The sequence below is a fragment of the Panthera pardus genome, unplaced genomic scaffold, assembly GCF_024362965.1.
Source record: "Panthera pardus isolate Hobbes unplaced genomic scaffold, ASM2436296v1 HiC_scaffold_1, whole genome shotgun sequence".
NCBI lineage: Eukaryota > Metazoa > Chordata > Mammalia > Carnivora > Felidae > Panthera > Panthera pardus.
The window spans coordinates 61,675,675-61,690,821 of NW_026526654.1; the positions used below are offsets into that span (position 1 = coordinate 61,675,675).

Genomic DNA, 15,147 nt, shown 5'->3' on the forward strand with positions numbered 1-15,147 from the left:
ATGTTTTTTATTCCGAGGACAGAGAATCAAGGGCCTAAGAAGCTGTCATACTGCTGAATCTTTATTATACTCATACCTAGAATTATGAGGCAGCCAAAAGCTGCTGTGGCCATAGGCTGAGATTCTTCAAGTTCAGGGCTTGAGCATCAGCTCCTAAGTCTGGTGAAAAGAAATGAAGGGCCCCTAGTTGGAGCATACCTTTGAGCCATCAGTGGGTGAAGGGCAGGTGAGCCCCGAGGGCCAAGTTTCTCCGTCCCCAGGGCACCTTCACTCGTCACTGCCACCAGTCACCCCACTGGCCCCCCAAAGGCCTACTCAGTAGTTCCGGCTCAAGTGTGGGAAAAAGGCCTTTCTCTCAACACAGCTGAGATATACTGTTTTCTGAAAGATTTTATTGGACACAGAGAGAGCAGCATGGAAATAAAATACAGGCATTAAGACCACCAGGCTTAGGAGGGGGAGATGGGCAGTTATTTTTGAAAGGGTGCGGTTACAATTCCGCAAAACCGAAGAAGTTATGGAGACAGACGTTTGCACAGCAATGTGAATGCACTCAACTGTACAATCATAAAAATGGCTAAAATGGTAAATTTTGATGTATATTTTACCATAATTAAAAAAACAAACAAACACAAAACCTGACCAGGTTTAGAAAGTTCAGGCTTCCAGTTCTGCCATGGCTAATTCATTCCTCTGGATCACAAATATTATGTCCCAAAGCTTGGATAAGATGGTTCCTTTCTGGCCCAGGCAAAGCAAATAGGATTCAATTGTTAAGCCACTGGAAGAGAGAGTTGAGAAGGATCCTGAGGCCACAGGCATGAGCAGTGTCTGTCACCCCCTAGGGGCCAGAGAGGGGGCTGCCAAATGGGCGGTCACTTTTGCCCTCCCTGTTCTTGCTCCAGGGGGTGCTGGCAACTCACAATTCTGTGGCCGTTTGCCGAGGTCTAGCTTTCGATTGCTCACCTCCATCCACGCGGAATGGGCTTCTTGCTTCCCACCCCCAGGAACTACTCCTCCAATACCTGTCACCTTGCCGCGTCGGAGCCTCAGCCGATGCTCCCATGTAGAGCTCTCTCTAATCACTTCCCGTTAGTGAGGACAAGCCTCTTACCCAGTGAGTTCGTTCATTTGTTCCACAAACATTTTTTGAAGGCTTATTACGTGCCATTTACTTGTGCCGGGTAATTGGGATGCACTGAATAGAAGTTTACATTGTAGCAAGCGAACACGCCCTGTTAGGGAAACCTAACACAGCAGGGCAAAGAGGGCAGGGGTGGCCGTGCGAAGGCGGTGCTGGTCTGGCTGACTGAGCGCTTTCACCCTTTGGGAAAGAGCATGTACCCTACCTCTGCGATGGAGCTTGGCCCCTCACAGCCCACAGGCAGGACTACCTCTTCAGTATTCAATCATCACCAGACCCATCCCAGAATTACATGTTATGCACAACACCAGAAAAGTGGAAATGCCCCCAGCTATGAAAAGGTTTAAGTAATTGTTGGTACAGCCACGGGGCGGATTATACACATTAAAGATGAAGGATTTTTTGTTTTTCAGTCTTTCATAAATGTCACATTTAACAATAAAATCAAGAAAGTAAACCGCCTCTGAGGATGTCGGTCCCAACCACCTAATTCTAAAAAAAGCTCCCCAGGGGCGCCTGGGTGGCTCAGCCGGTTAAGCGTCCGACTTGGGCTCAGGTCATGATGTCACAGTCCGTGAGTTCGAGCCCCGCGTCAGGCTCTGTGCTGACAGCTCAGGGCCCGGAGCCTGCTTCGGATTCTGTGTCTCCCTCTCTCTCTGACCCTCCCCTGCTCATGTTCTCTGTCTCAAAAATAAACAAAAACACGAAAAAAACAAAAACAAACTCCCCAACTCCAGCAACCTCTGTCTTGGATCTTTAAGCTGGCAGGTCACAGAGCTGTATTATCAAGAGACAATGGTGGCTGGGCAAGGTCACAGGGAAGGGTGAGGGTCGCTGAGCTCTGGCTTTGTGCCAGCCATTGTGCTACAGCTTTCTATTTTGTCCTCAGTTACTTTTTGCCAACAACTGTCCTAGTAACTACAAATAGTCCCATTTTATACATGAAGAAACCAAGGTTCACAGAAATTAAACAGCTTGCCTGAGGTCATTCAGTTAGTTAAAAGAAGTGGTATTGAGATTTGAATCCAGGTCTCCCTGATGCCTCTCCAACCATGAACTCAGAAACCCAGAAGCTGTCTATGGAAGTTCTCCATGGCTCTAAAGCACATCTAAGTTCTCAGAAATAATACAGCATGCTATAATCATCATTACCTAACATTTGAGTGCTTATTATATGCCAAATGCTATAGTAAAACCCTTAGGCACAACTCTATCTTCTGTCACCATTCGGTGAATTAGATACATTATCCCCCTTTTACAGATGAAGAAAGACTCCGAGAGACACCAAAGCCCACATTGGGTGGTTACTTTCCATGTCTGTTATTCAGCAACCATGGGACCCGTGTGGCTGTGTGATCAACTAGAGCACTGGGCTGGGAGCCAGAGAAGGTCACGTTTGGCTCCTGTCTCTGCCACCCATTCTGTGATCTTGGCCAAGTCACTTGGTCTTTCTGAGCCTCGATGCCCTCACATATAAAAGTTACTGCCTTTTCTATCCCACCCATAGGATTTTTAAAAGAATCAACTAAGACAACAAATCTCCTAAAAATTGTAAAGCTTTATACATATATAGTCAACCTGTTAAGAACACAGAGGGCTGGAGTGCCTGGCTGGCTCAGCTGGTAAAGCATGTGAATCTAGATATCTGCTTGGGGAGTTCCAGCCCCATGCCAGGCGTGGAGCTTACTTAAAAACAAACAAACAGCGAGGAGTCACGATGGTGGAACAGCATGGAAGTTTTTTTTTGCGTCTCACGTCCATGAAATACAGCCAAATCAACACAAATCAACCAAATCCTGATTTGAGGATCACACAACAATCTGCACAACCTGAACCACGGAATTCAGCAGGTACGCGGCGCAGAAAGGTAAAGTGAGGGAGAGAGAAGCTGAGGAGGGCAGGGAGCTGTTTTTTCTTGTGGAGAGACGATGGAGATGGGGGGGGGGGGGAAGTATGGGAAAAGTACATCCCCCCCCCCAAAAGCAGCTGGAGAGAAAGTGGAAAAGTGGAAACAGCTGCAGGGACGGAACAAAACAGGCAGAAAGGAGAAAGGAGAACGGCGAGGGTTTAAATTCCATTAAGACTCTATAAAGAGGGGGAGCACAGAGTCTGAAACTCCACAGCTCGTTACCTGGAGAAGCTCTGGTGGGAAGGGCGAATCCCCAGGAGCAGAGTGAAGTCCAGGGGTTCTCAGGCCACGGGCAGAGGCGGCTTCCCTGCTGGGAGGACATTTGGTAGAATCTGTAGCCACCCCAGCAGACCCCGGAGAACAACCACATTCGCTGCTTCTGGAACAGGACGTTAAGGGTGAAGCCTGGTGCCAGATGCATGTTGTGATTTTCCATATCCCTGAAACGCTGCTACACGATGGCGTGAACCTTTTCTGGGGTGGGCTGGCACCCAGCCAGTCTCTGGGTATCGGCAGCAGCAGGGTCCCACAAACGTTCCTGGGTGCGGGCAGCGCCTGGCCATTGCTCAGTGAGACCCTCCCCCAGAGGATCTGAACGGGTCAAAGTCATAGTCCCTCAGAAGTGAGGGGTTGGGAAACACAGCTGCATCCGAGAGGGAGCCACACCCTAGGAGGGACGTGCCGCCTTTAACCTGATGGCTTGGTCACGAACAATGTAAAAGCGGGGAGTGGACGGAAGCTGGAGACAAAGGACGGGTGTGCGACAGCTGACCGGAGAGAATGGAGTTTGGATAGTAGAGACTGGTCAACTGGGTGACGCCATTTTCGCCCTTCCCGCGCATGCGCATACGGACCAGCGAGCGCAGCAACAATCCACCCCAGTAAACTAAACAGCGCCATCTAGTGGAGAATAGAGCCATTACACTAAGCCCTGCCCAACTGAGCAAACTTCGCTCTTCAGGAGCACCTCAAGTTTCTCAGCCTGCTTAGTTTGCAGACTATAAAGCGCTTCAGAGTTTGACTTCTAGGGGAGAACGATGTAATTTCAATTCTATTTCAGTCTGTTTGCTGGTCCATCTATCACTTTTTTTTTCTTTTCTTTTTCTTGAATACAGAAAGAGAAAAAATTTATTTTCATTTTCAATTTTTATTAAAATTATTTTTCTACTATATTTTTACTTTTTTGTAAATTTTTCAAATTCTATTTTACTTCCATCATTTCATTTTATTCTACTTCATTGTATTTTTTCAAATTTTCAAATATTTTTCTCCCCCTAATCTATCAAGCTCCTTTCAACACCCAGACTAAAACACATCTAGGATCTAGCATCATTTATTTGACTTTTGTGTGTATGTGTGTTGTTTTTAATTTTTTAATTTTAATTTTTTTACTTTAATTCCTTTTCTTCCTTCAAAATGACGAAACAAAGGAAATCACCCCAAAGAAAGAGCAGGAAGAAACGACAGGCAGGAACTTAATCAACACAGAATTTAGAATCACAATAAGAATACTTCTGGGGTCGAAAATAGATTAGAATCCCTTTCTGCAGAGATAAAAGAAGTAAAAGCTAGTCAAGATGAAATAAAAAATGCTATAACTGAGCTGCAATCTCGAATGGATGCCACGGTGGCCACGGTGGCAAAGATGGATGAGGCAGAGCAGCCAATCAGCGATATAGAGGACAAACTACTGGAGAATAATGAAGCAGGAAAAAAGAGCAGACAAAGCAAAAGAGCACGGTTTAAGAATTAGGGAAATCAGTGACTGATTAAAAAGGAACAGCATCAGAATCATAAGGGTCCCAGAAGATGAAGACAGAGAAAAAGGGGTGGAAGGTTTAGGTCAACAAATCATAGCAGAAAACTTTCCTAACCTGGGGAAAGACACAGACATCAAAATACAGGAAGCACAGAGGACTCCCATTAGATTCAACAAAAACCGACCATCAACAAGGCATATCACAGTCAAATTCACAAAATACTCAGGCAAGGAAAGACTCATGAAAGCAGCAAGAGAAAAAAAAAGTACATAACCTACAAGGGAAGACAGATCAGGTTCAGAGCAGACCTATCCACAGAAACGTGGCAGGCCAGAAAGGAGTGGCAGGATATATTCAATGTGCTGAATCAGAAAAATATTCAGCCAAGAATTCTTTATCCAGCAAGGCTGTCATTCTAAATAAAAGGTGACATAAAAGTTTCCCAAACAACAATTAAAGGAGTTCGTGACCACTAAACAAGCCCTCCAATAAATTTTAAGGGGGACTCTCTGAAGGGAGAAAAGACAAGAAAAAAAAGACCAAAAGCAACAAGACTAGAAAGGACCAGAGAACACCACCAGAACCTCCAACTTACAAGCAACATAATTGCAATAAATTCATATCTCTCAGTACTCACTCTAAATGGCAATGGACTAAATGCTCCAATCAAAAGACATGGGGTAACTGAATGAATAAGAAAACATGATCCATAAATATGCTGTTTACAAGAGACCCACTTCAGACCTAAAGACACCTTCAGATTGAAAGTAAGGGGATGGAGAACCATCTATAGTGCTAACGGTAGACAAAAGAAAGCCAGAGTAGCCATACTTATATCAATCTAGACTTTAAAATAAAGACTGTAACAAGAGATGAAGAAGGGCTTTATATCATAATTAAGGTGTCTATCCACCAAGAAGGCCTAACAATTGCAAACATTTACGTTCCAAATGTGGCAGCACCCAAATACATATAAATCAATTAATCATAAACATAAAGAAACTCATTGATAATAATACCATAATAGTAGGGGACTTCAACACCCCACTTACAGCAATGGACAGATCATCTAAAGAGAAAATCAACCAAGAAACAATGGCTTTGAATGACACACTGGACCAGACGGACTTAACAGATATATTCAGAACATTTCATCCTAAAGCAGCAGAATACACATTCTTCTCCAGTGCACATGGAAAGTTCTCCAGAATAGATCACATACTGGGACACAAATCAGCCCTCAACAAGTACAAAAAGAACGAGTTCATACCGTGCATATTTTCAGACCACAATGCTATGAAACTCGAAATCAACCACAAGAAAAAATTTGGAAAGGTAATAAATACTTGGAGACTAAAGACCATCCTACTAAATAATGAATGGGCCAACCAAGAAGTTAAAAGGAAATTAAAAAGTACATGGAAGCCAATGAAAATGATAACACCACAGCCCAAAACCTCTGGGTTGCAGCAAAGGCAGTCATAAGAAGGAAGTATATAGCAATCCAGGCCTTCCAAAAGAAGGAAGAAAGGTCTCAGATACACGACCTAACCTTACACTTTAAAAAGCTGGAAAAAGAACAGCAAATAAAACCCCAAACGAGCAGAAGACAGGAAATAATAAAGATCAGAGCAGAAATCAATGCTATTGAAACCAAAAAACCCCCAGCAGAACAGATCAATGAAACCAGAAGCTGGTTATTTGAAATAATTAACCAAACTGATAAACCCCTAGCCAGTTTTATCAAAAAGTAAAGGACCCAAATAAATAAAATCAAGAATGAAAGAGGAGATCACAACCAACACAGCAAAAAATACAAACAATAATAAGAGAATATTAAAATCAATTATACGCCAATAAAATGGGCAATCTGAAAGAAATGGACAAATTCCTAGAAACATATACACTACCAAGGCTGAAACAGGAAGAAATAGAAAATTTGAACAGACCCATAACCAGTAAAGAAATTGAATTAGTAATCAAAAATCTCCCAAAAAACAAGAGTCCGGGGCCAGATGGCTTTCCAGGGGAATTCTACCAAACATTTAAAGAAGAGTTAACACCTATTCTCTTGAAGCTATTTCAAAAAATAGAAATGGATAGAAAACTTCCCAACTCTTTCTATGAAGTCAGCATTACCTTGATTCCAAAACCAGACAAAGACCCCACTAAAAAGGAGAACTATAAACCAATTTTCCTGATGAACATGGATGCAAAAATCCTCAACAAGATATTATTAGCCAACTAGATCTAACAATACATTAAAAAAATATTCACCACGACCAAGTGGTATTTATACCTGGGATGCAGGGCTGATTCAATATCCACAAAGCAATCAATGTGATTCATCACATCAGTAAAAGATAGGACAAGAAGCACACGATCTTCTCAACAGATGCAGAGAAAGCATTTGACAAAATACAGCATCCTTTCTTGATAAAATCCTCAAGAAAGGGATAGAAGGATCATATCTCAAGATCATAAAAGCCATATATGAAAGACCCAATGCTTATATCATCCTCAATGGGAAAAACTGAGAGCTTTCCCCTTAAGGTCAGAAACAAGACAGGGATGTCCACTCTCGCCACTATTATTCAACATAGTTTGGAAGTCTTAGCCTCAGGAATCAGACAACACAAAGAAATAAAAGGCATCCAAATCGGCCAGGAGTTCAAATTTTCACTCTTCGCAGATGACATGATACTCTATATGGAAAACCCAAAAGACTCCACCAAAAACTGCTAGAACTGATCCATGTCAGCAAAGTCGCAGGATATAAAATCAATGCACAGAAATCAGTTGCATTCCCATATGCCAATAATGAAGCAACAGAAAGGGAAATCAAGGAATCAATCCCATTTACAATTGTACCAAAAACCATAAAATAGCTAGGAATAAATGTAACCAAAGAGGTGAAAAATCTATACACAGAAAACTACAGAAAGCTTATGAAAGAAAACTGAAGAAAACACACACACACACACACACACACACACACACACACACACACACACACACACGGAAAAATATTCCATGCTCCTGGATAGGAAGAATATCGTTTAGATGTCAATACTAACCAAGCAGTCTACATATTCAACGCAATCCCTATCAAAATAACACCAGCATTCTTCACAGAGCTAGAACAAACAATCCTAAAATGTGTATGGAACCAGAAAAGACCCCGAATAGCCAAAGCAGTCTTGAAAAAGAAAACCAAAGCTGGAGGCATCACAATCCCGGACTTTAAGGTGTATTACAAAGTTGTAATCATCAAGACAGTATGGTACTGGTGTAAAAACAGACACTCAGATCAATGGAACAGAATAGAGAACCCAGAAATAGACCCACAAACGTATGGCCAACTCATCTTTGACAAAGCAGGAAAGAATATCCAATGGAATAAAGACAATCTCTTCAGCAAGTGGTGTGGGAAAACTGGACAGTGACATGCAGAAAAATGAACCTGGACCACTTTCTTACACCATATACAAAAATAAACTCAAAATGGATGAAAGACCTCAATGTAAGACAGGAAGCCATCAAAATCCCCGAGAAGAAAGCAGGCAAAAACCTCTTTGACCTTGGCCGCAGCAACTTCTTACTCAACACGTCTCCGGAGGCAAGGGCAAAAATGAACTATGGGACCTCATCAAAATAAAAGCTTCTGCACAGCAAAGGAAACAATCAGCAAAACTAAAAGGCAACTGATGGAATGGGAGAAGATATTTGCAAATGACGTATCAGACAAAGGGTCAGTATCCAAAATCTATAAAGAACTTATCAAACTCAACACCCAGAAAACAAATAATCCAGCGAAGAAATGGGCAAAAACATGAATAGACACTTCTCCAAGGAAAACATCCAGATGGCCAACACATTAAAAAATGCTCACCATCACTCATCACCAGGGAAATACAAATCAAAACCACAATGAGATGCCACCTCATACCTGTCAGAATGGCTAACATTAACAACTCAGACAACAACAGATGTTGGCGGGGATGCAGAGAATGTGGATCTCTTTTGCACTGCTGGTGGGAATGCAAACTTGTGCAGCTACTCTGGAAAACAGAATGCAGGTTCCTCAAAAAATTAAAAATAGAACTACCCTGTGACCCAGCAATTGCACTACTAGGTATTTATCCAAGGGATACAGGTATACTGTTTCAAAGGGGCATATGCACCTCAATGTTTATAGCAGCACTATCAACAATAGCCAAAGTATGGAAAGAGCCCAAATGTCCATTGATGGATGAATGGATGGATAAAGATGTGGTGTGTGTGTGTGTATGTGTGTGTTTATATACATACACACAATGGAGTATTACTCGGCAATCAAAAAGAATGAAATCTTGCCATTTGCAGCTATGTGGATGGAACTAGAGGGTATTATGCTAAGCAAAATTAGAGAAAGACAAATACCATATGACTTCACTCAAATGAGGACTTTAAGATACAAAAGATGAACATAAAGGAAGGGAAGAAAAAATAATATAAAAACAGGGAGGGGGACAAAACATGAGACTCTTAAATATGGAGAACAAACAGGGTTACTGGAGTGGTTTTGGGGGGGGGGGGGTTAATGGGTAAGGGGCATTAAGGAATCTACTCCTGAAATCACTGTTGTACTATATGCTAACTTGGATGCAAGTTTAAAAAACAAACTAAATAAAAATAAATAAACAAAAGACAAAAAATGCACAGGGCTGAAAGTTAACAGAATACCTGTTCACCAGTGGTTTCAATAGATACAGGTTGACTTTTTTTCATACAATCAAAAGTGTGGAGGGAGGTTTCTGGCATTATCAGCTACTCAGCTATATCACAAGGCTCTTTCTATCTTACCATTTTGCTACCCATCGCATACTGGTTTATCATCCTTGTGCCTATCCCTTCTGGTCACAAATTGGCTCTCATAACCCACATATATGTATGCTCAAGAAAAGAAGACAAGACAGAGAAAGCTGTACCAGTCCTCTTTTACCAAGAAAGCAAAAGCTTTCCCAGAAACTGCGCCAATATATTCTGCTTACGTCTCACTGGCCCAAAATGTTTCATCTGGTCTCTCTTACTTTCTCAGCGCCTATAGTAGAGGTAAGTGAAGAAGAAGGATTGAGAATGGATTTTCGTCAGCTACCTTAGAATACCTGTCTCAGGACTGTAAAACCAAATTCTGGTTATCTGTTTGTTTACTAACCCAAGACTCTGAAATATGCTTTATTATTTAAAAAATCATGAATACAAATTTCCATGTTTAGTCCAATGTTTTTGATATCCATTTATGCTTCTACCCTGATACAGTACTTCCTTAATTATCCAAATAAATGGATTAACTTAGTTTTGTTTTTTGTTTTTTGCAGAAATCCAGAGAGAAAGAAGAGAGTTGGTAAGAAAAATTGTTACAACTACCACAAGGAGACCACCTAGTGCACCACGGGGCAACCCAGGCCCTAGAGAACCAAATAATGAAACCAGACCCAGTGTTCAAGAGGATTCAGAACCCTTCAATCCAGACAACCCTTACCATGTACGTACTGATGTTTTCGTGACATGCTCAGACAAATCCGTTGAACATAACATTGAAGTGGCGGTATGTCTACTTGAACTTTCAAATAAATGAGGGTAAGATTACACTGAAGCATGGTCTCTGTAGTGTGAGATCCAGATTGTTTGTAACCGTTACTCAAAGTTGTTTTCTGTGCTCTCCTTTTTTTGAGTCACAGGCAAATCCATAAAGACAAATTCGTATCAGGAATTTGATTATTCAAAAAATGTTTCTAAGAATGTGCCCTAGAGACAACATCCAGAAAGAAAGTATTCTCTTTCCCCCTTCTTATCCACTTTATTCATCCATTCAACAGACATTTTTGAGAAATTGCTCTTTTCCAAGCCCTGTGCACACAGCCAGGAGATAACTTCTGCCCTCGGGAGCTCTCAGTCCAGGAGGGAGACAGACTCATACACAGATAAAACACCTTAGACTGAAACACTGGGAAGTGGTGTTTATAAGGATGAAACTAACGTCCTAAAAATTTCCAATCTTCAATAAAATATTATTTACCATTACTATACTCTGAAGAGAGTAAAAGTAGAGTAGTAAATTTTTGTAACTAATTTTTTAATTGAAAAAATACATGCATATATATATTTCTTTAAGTATAAAGGATATACAATGAAATGTGTTTCTCTTCCACCTCAGACACCTTCCCCAGAGCAATGTATTAACAATAGCTATTTGCCCAATTTCTTTGTATAAGAAAGTGTACCACACACTTTTAACACAAAAGAGCATACAATACTTCTGTACCTTGCTTTCTTTCCAGTTACAACACAGTATTTTGGAGACTGGTCTGTATCTTCTACATACATCTACATCATTCATTTTATTACTTTTTATTATTTTTTAGAAGTTTTTATTTATTTTGAGAGAGAGAGAATGAGCAGGAGAGGGGCTGAGAGAGAGGGAGACAGAGGATCCCAAGTGGGGCCCAACATGGGACTTGATCTTACCAATCATGAGATCATGACCTGAGCCAAAATCAAGAGTCAGACACTTAACCAACTGAGCCACCCATGTGCCCCAAATTCTTTTAATTTGGAAAAAAAAAATTTAGAGCAAGCAGGGAAAGGGGAAGAGGGAGGGAGATGGAGGGAGGGAGGGAGGGAGGGGGAGAGAGAGAGAGAGAGAGAGAGAGAGAGAGAGAGAGAGAGAGAGAGAGAATGAATCTTAAGCAAGCTCCACACTCAATGCAGAGCCCAGTGAGAGGCTCGATCCCATGACCCCAGGATCATGACCTGAGCTGGAATCAAGAGTTGGGTTATTCAGCCGAGCCAACCAGGCACCCCTTGCCTCATTCATTTAAATGGCTGCATCACAGTCCATTGTGTGGATGGATAGATGCACAGAAATCTAACTAGTTCTACTTTGATGGACACGTAAATTATTTCCCTATCTTTTGTTCTTATACTCTTAATAGTATACAACCTTGTACATGTCCTATAGGCTTATGGGAAGGAGTAAATGAGGTAATGCAGGTGAAGTTCTTAGCACAGTGCTTGGCACAGTAGGTATGAACTTGCTCAACGTTAATTACTAGTCTTATTATGCCTCTTGTACACATGTGGGAATGTATTTTTAGCATAAATACTGATGTATGGGTTGACTGGGTCAAAGAAGATGAGAATTTTACTTTAATGGGAGGATGCCAAATTGTTTCCCAAGGAATTATGCCAGCTACGTATCTTCACGTGGTAAAGAGAGGGACTAATTTATTTTCAAACTTTAAAAAAATCTTCACCAGTCTCTTGGCTGTAAAAATGTATCTTCTCATTGTTTTAGCTCGCCTGTCTTTAATTATGTGTAAGGTTGAGCATCTTTTCATAGACAGGCAATTAATTTGCATATTTTTCCTATCTAGCCTATTCAGTCTTTATTTTCTAGTCTATCATTTTAGATTAATAAATTTTAGAATGATTTAGAGCAAAATGTATTTTTTAAATAACCCACGGCCTATTGGAAAATTCAGGACACCATAGTACTTCATTCCCTGAAGCTCAAATAATTAGAAAGAAATAAAATCTGAATAGGCCAACAGAAAATTTAATATAGTTTATTCCCCAGGTAGCTGGGCTAGCTAAATCTGGTTCAGGCGATGAGGGCATCAGCCCCATCACAGAAGGGCAGGATGTGACTCTGTCTGCCTTGCCTCCAGACTTGAGTGATCCAAATTCCTTGAAAACTCCAATTGTATCAGTTTTTTCCTTTTATCTCATGCTCAGGTTTAAGCAGAAACATCTCCCCATGACCTCAATCCTTCACAAGTTTCTTTAAGGAAATATCCTTGGAGAGGAAGTATCTTTGAGAGATCCTCCCAGCTTTTAAATTCTAACACACCTTTGTTCAACTATTAGATGAGGAAATGCCACAACCAACAGGCTTTTGACTCCCCCTGCCCTGGAAGAGTCAGCTACAATCAATTAATTAGGTGGTTTTCTTTTTGCAGTCCCTGATGAACCCAGTTCAAGAAATAAGAGAAACAAATGAGAAGAGCCTGAATAATTAAAAAAAAAAAAAAAAAAAAAGGTTTAAGAGAGTAAGACAAATATTTTGGTGACAAAATTTGAACATAGGGTATATCAAATGGTGTTAAGGAATTGTTAATTTTGTTAGGTACGGTAATGGCAGTGTAGCTGTGTAGGGAAAATATTGTTTTGGAGGTGCATTCTAATGTATTTATGGGTGAAATGTCATAATACCTTCAATTCTAAGGTCACTTCCAAATTTAAAATACTTCGGAAAAGAAAAAGCCAAGCAAATCTGACAAAAGGTTAACAGCTATGAAAACTAGATGATGTTTTTGGTACACAGTTTTCTCCACTTTCCAGTATGTTTGATATACTGTAAAATAGTAAAAAGTACCCCCCTTCCCCCCAAAAAAATTCAAGACTTTTTTGTATACCAGAAGAGGTGATAGGCTTGCTAGGTTCACTCAGCTCAAGCCTAACCTGTGTTTGGTGCTGCATCTGCCCAAGTTCAGTGGAGACTTCAACTGAATCAAGAATATACATTAAGGGCTTTTTGGCAATGTAATTCAATACTATATTACACAATCTGTACCCCTAGAAATCCATGAAAAGGAAAACCAGATACATAAATTTGGCAGAAGGCAAGTTGCTTCTAGTTCTGTGAGCTCTTCAGCAGTGAAAATGGGAACTCTGCAGGTGATTTTTACTCCATCCATGATTTTATGTAATTATAATAATGGCACATAGAAATTAGAAAGTCAAGTTTAAGGTCTTGAATTTTTCCATATTTTATGGTGCCTTTTCCTGAGTGTTACAGACCCCTTATGTGGAAATGAAGGCAGAATCTAAAGACGTCAGCGTTTTCAGCTAGTGCAGTTAGAACAGCAATCTGTTGGCTTAGCAATGAGTTTCAAAAGATGCTCCAAGAGTGTGGAGGCCATCAGTACAAAATGGCACTAGTGTTCCACTAAAATTAGCAGTGGCAGAAACGCCACTCTTGAATCATGCTTTCCTTTTTGTTAGTCTATTTAAAATGAGGCACTACTGGGGCGCCTGGGTGGCGCAGTCGGTTGAGCGTCCGACTTCAGCCAGGTCACGATCTCACGGTCCGTGAGTTCGAGCCCCGCGTCGGGCTCTGGGCTGATGGCTCAGAGCCTGGAGCCTGTTTCCGATTCTGTGTCTCCCTCTTTCTCTGTCCCTCCCCCGTTCATGCTCTGTCTCTCTCTGTCCCAAAAAAATAAAAAAAAAAAAAAAAAAAAATTAAAATGAGGCACTACTGAGTTACGGTTCATTAAAGGTATGGAGAAACTTCATGACATTAAAAAAAAAAAAAAAAATCAAAACCACCTTCCTGCCAGTGACAGATGGAGGTTGAGTTTTTAGAAGGAATTCTGAATTATCAGGTTAGAAGACTGAAAAACTTATTACGGAAAGTGATACTTATTTCTTGTACCAGTGAAATATTCAGGATCTTATTTTAAAATAATGTGCATGCTATAGAATTCTCGTTATGAAGAAAACACAATTACCTTTTATTTCACAGCAGCAGGAAGGGGAAGGCATGACATTCGACCCTAGACTGGATCACGAAGGAATCTGCTGCATAGAATGTAGGCGGAGCTACACTCATTGCCAGAAGATCTGTGAGCCCCTGGGGGGCTACTATCCGTGGCCCTACAACTATCAAGGTTGCCGCTCCGCCTGCAGAGTTGTCATGCCATGCAGCTGGTGGGTGGCCCGCATCCTGGGCATGGTGTGAAATCACTCCATACAGCAGGTGCTGAAACATGAGAACTAACTCAAGAGACCACCAGAGTGTGAGGCATCTTGATGCTGAAGGGACCACAAAGTATTTTATATTCAATTTGAATGATGTTATTCGAGACACTTTTAACAGAATCTCTCAATTGCTTCATAGAAAAACTTTATCCAGAATGTGCAAATGTACTGAAAGGGTAAAGTAAAAAATGCCGTAACAATTCTTTTATTACTTGTTTTTTATTTGCTTTGCATTCCCTATAAAGCCTGCTTATAAGACTAACTTCCCAAGCTACTTTGAAATAAACATGAAAAATCATTTACAATGTCAAAGATCTCAATTGTACACTTGTTCCTTTTAATCAAGTTGCTAAAATAATTAAGTTTTGGTTGTTATTTATGCAGAATTCCTCCCTTGTTTTTTTTAATTTATTATTTAGATAGAGAGCAAGCAAGTGTGAGCAGGCAGTGGGGAGAGAGCAAGAGTGAGAATGAATCTCAAGGAGGCTCCACACTCAGCATGGAGCCCCACACGGGCCTTGACCCCATGA

General features: G+C 40.9%; 1 protein-coding gene across 2 annotated transcripts in view; it reads left to right on the forward strand.

Annotated features, from left to right (window-relative positions):
- CNMD (chondromodulin) overlaps positions 1-14,929 on the forward strand; it is a 33,519-nt gene extending 18,590 nt beyond the window's left edge. Inside the window, exons 6-7 of one of the 2 annotated variants that reach the window (XM_019447389.2) lie at positions 10,174-10,340; positions 14,385-14,929. In XM_019447389.2, the coding sequence (XP_019302934.1) occupies positions 10,174-10,340; positions 14,385-14,597 (380 nt within the window). In that variant the 3' untranslated portion in view covers positions 14,598-14,929. Of the gene's footprint in view, positions 1-10,173; positions 10,341-14,381 lie in introns of both variants that reach the window. The other variant, XM_019447388.2, reaches the window with a different exon arrangement.
- Positions 14,930-15,147: the final 218 nt, after the last annotated feature.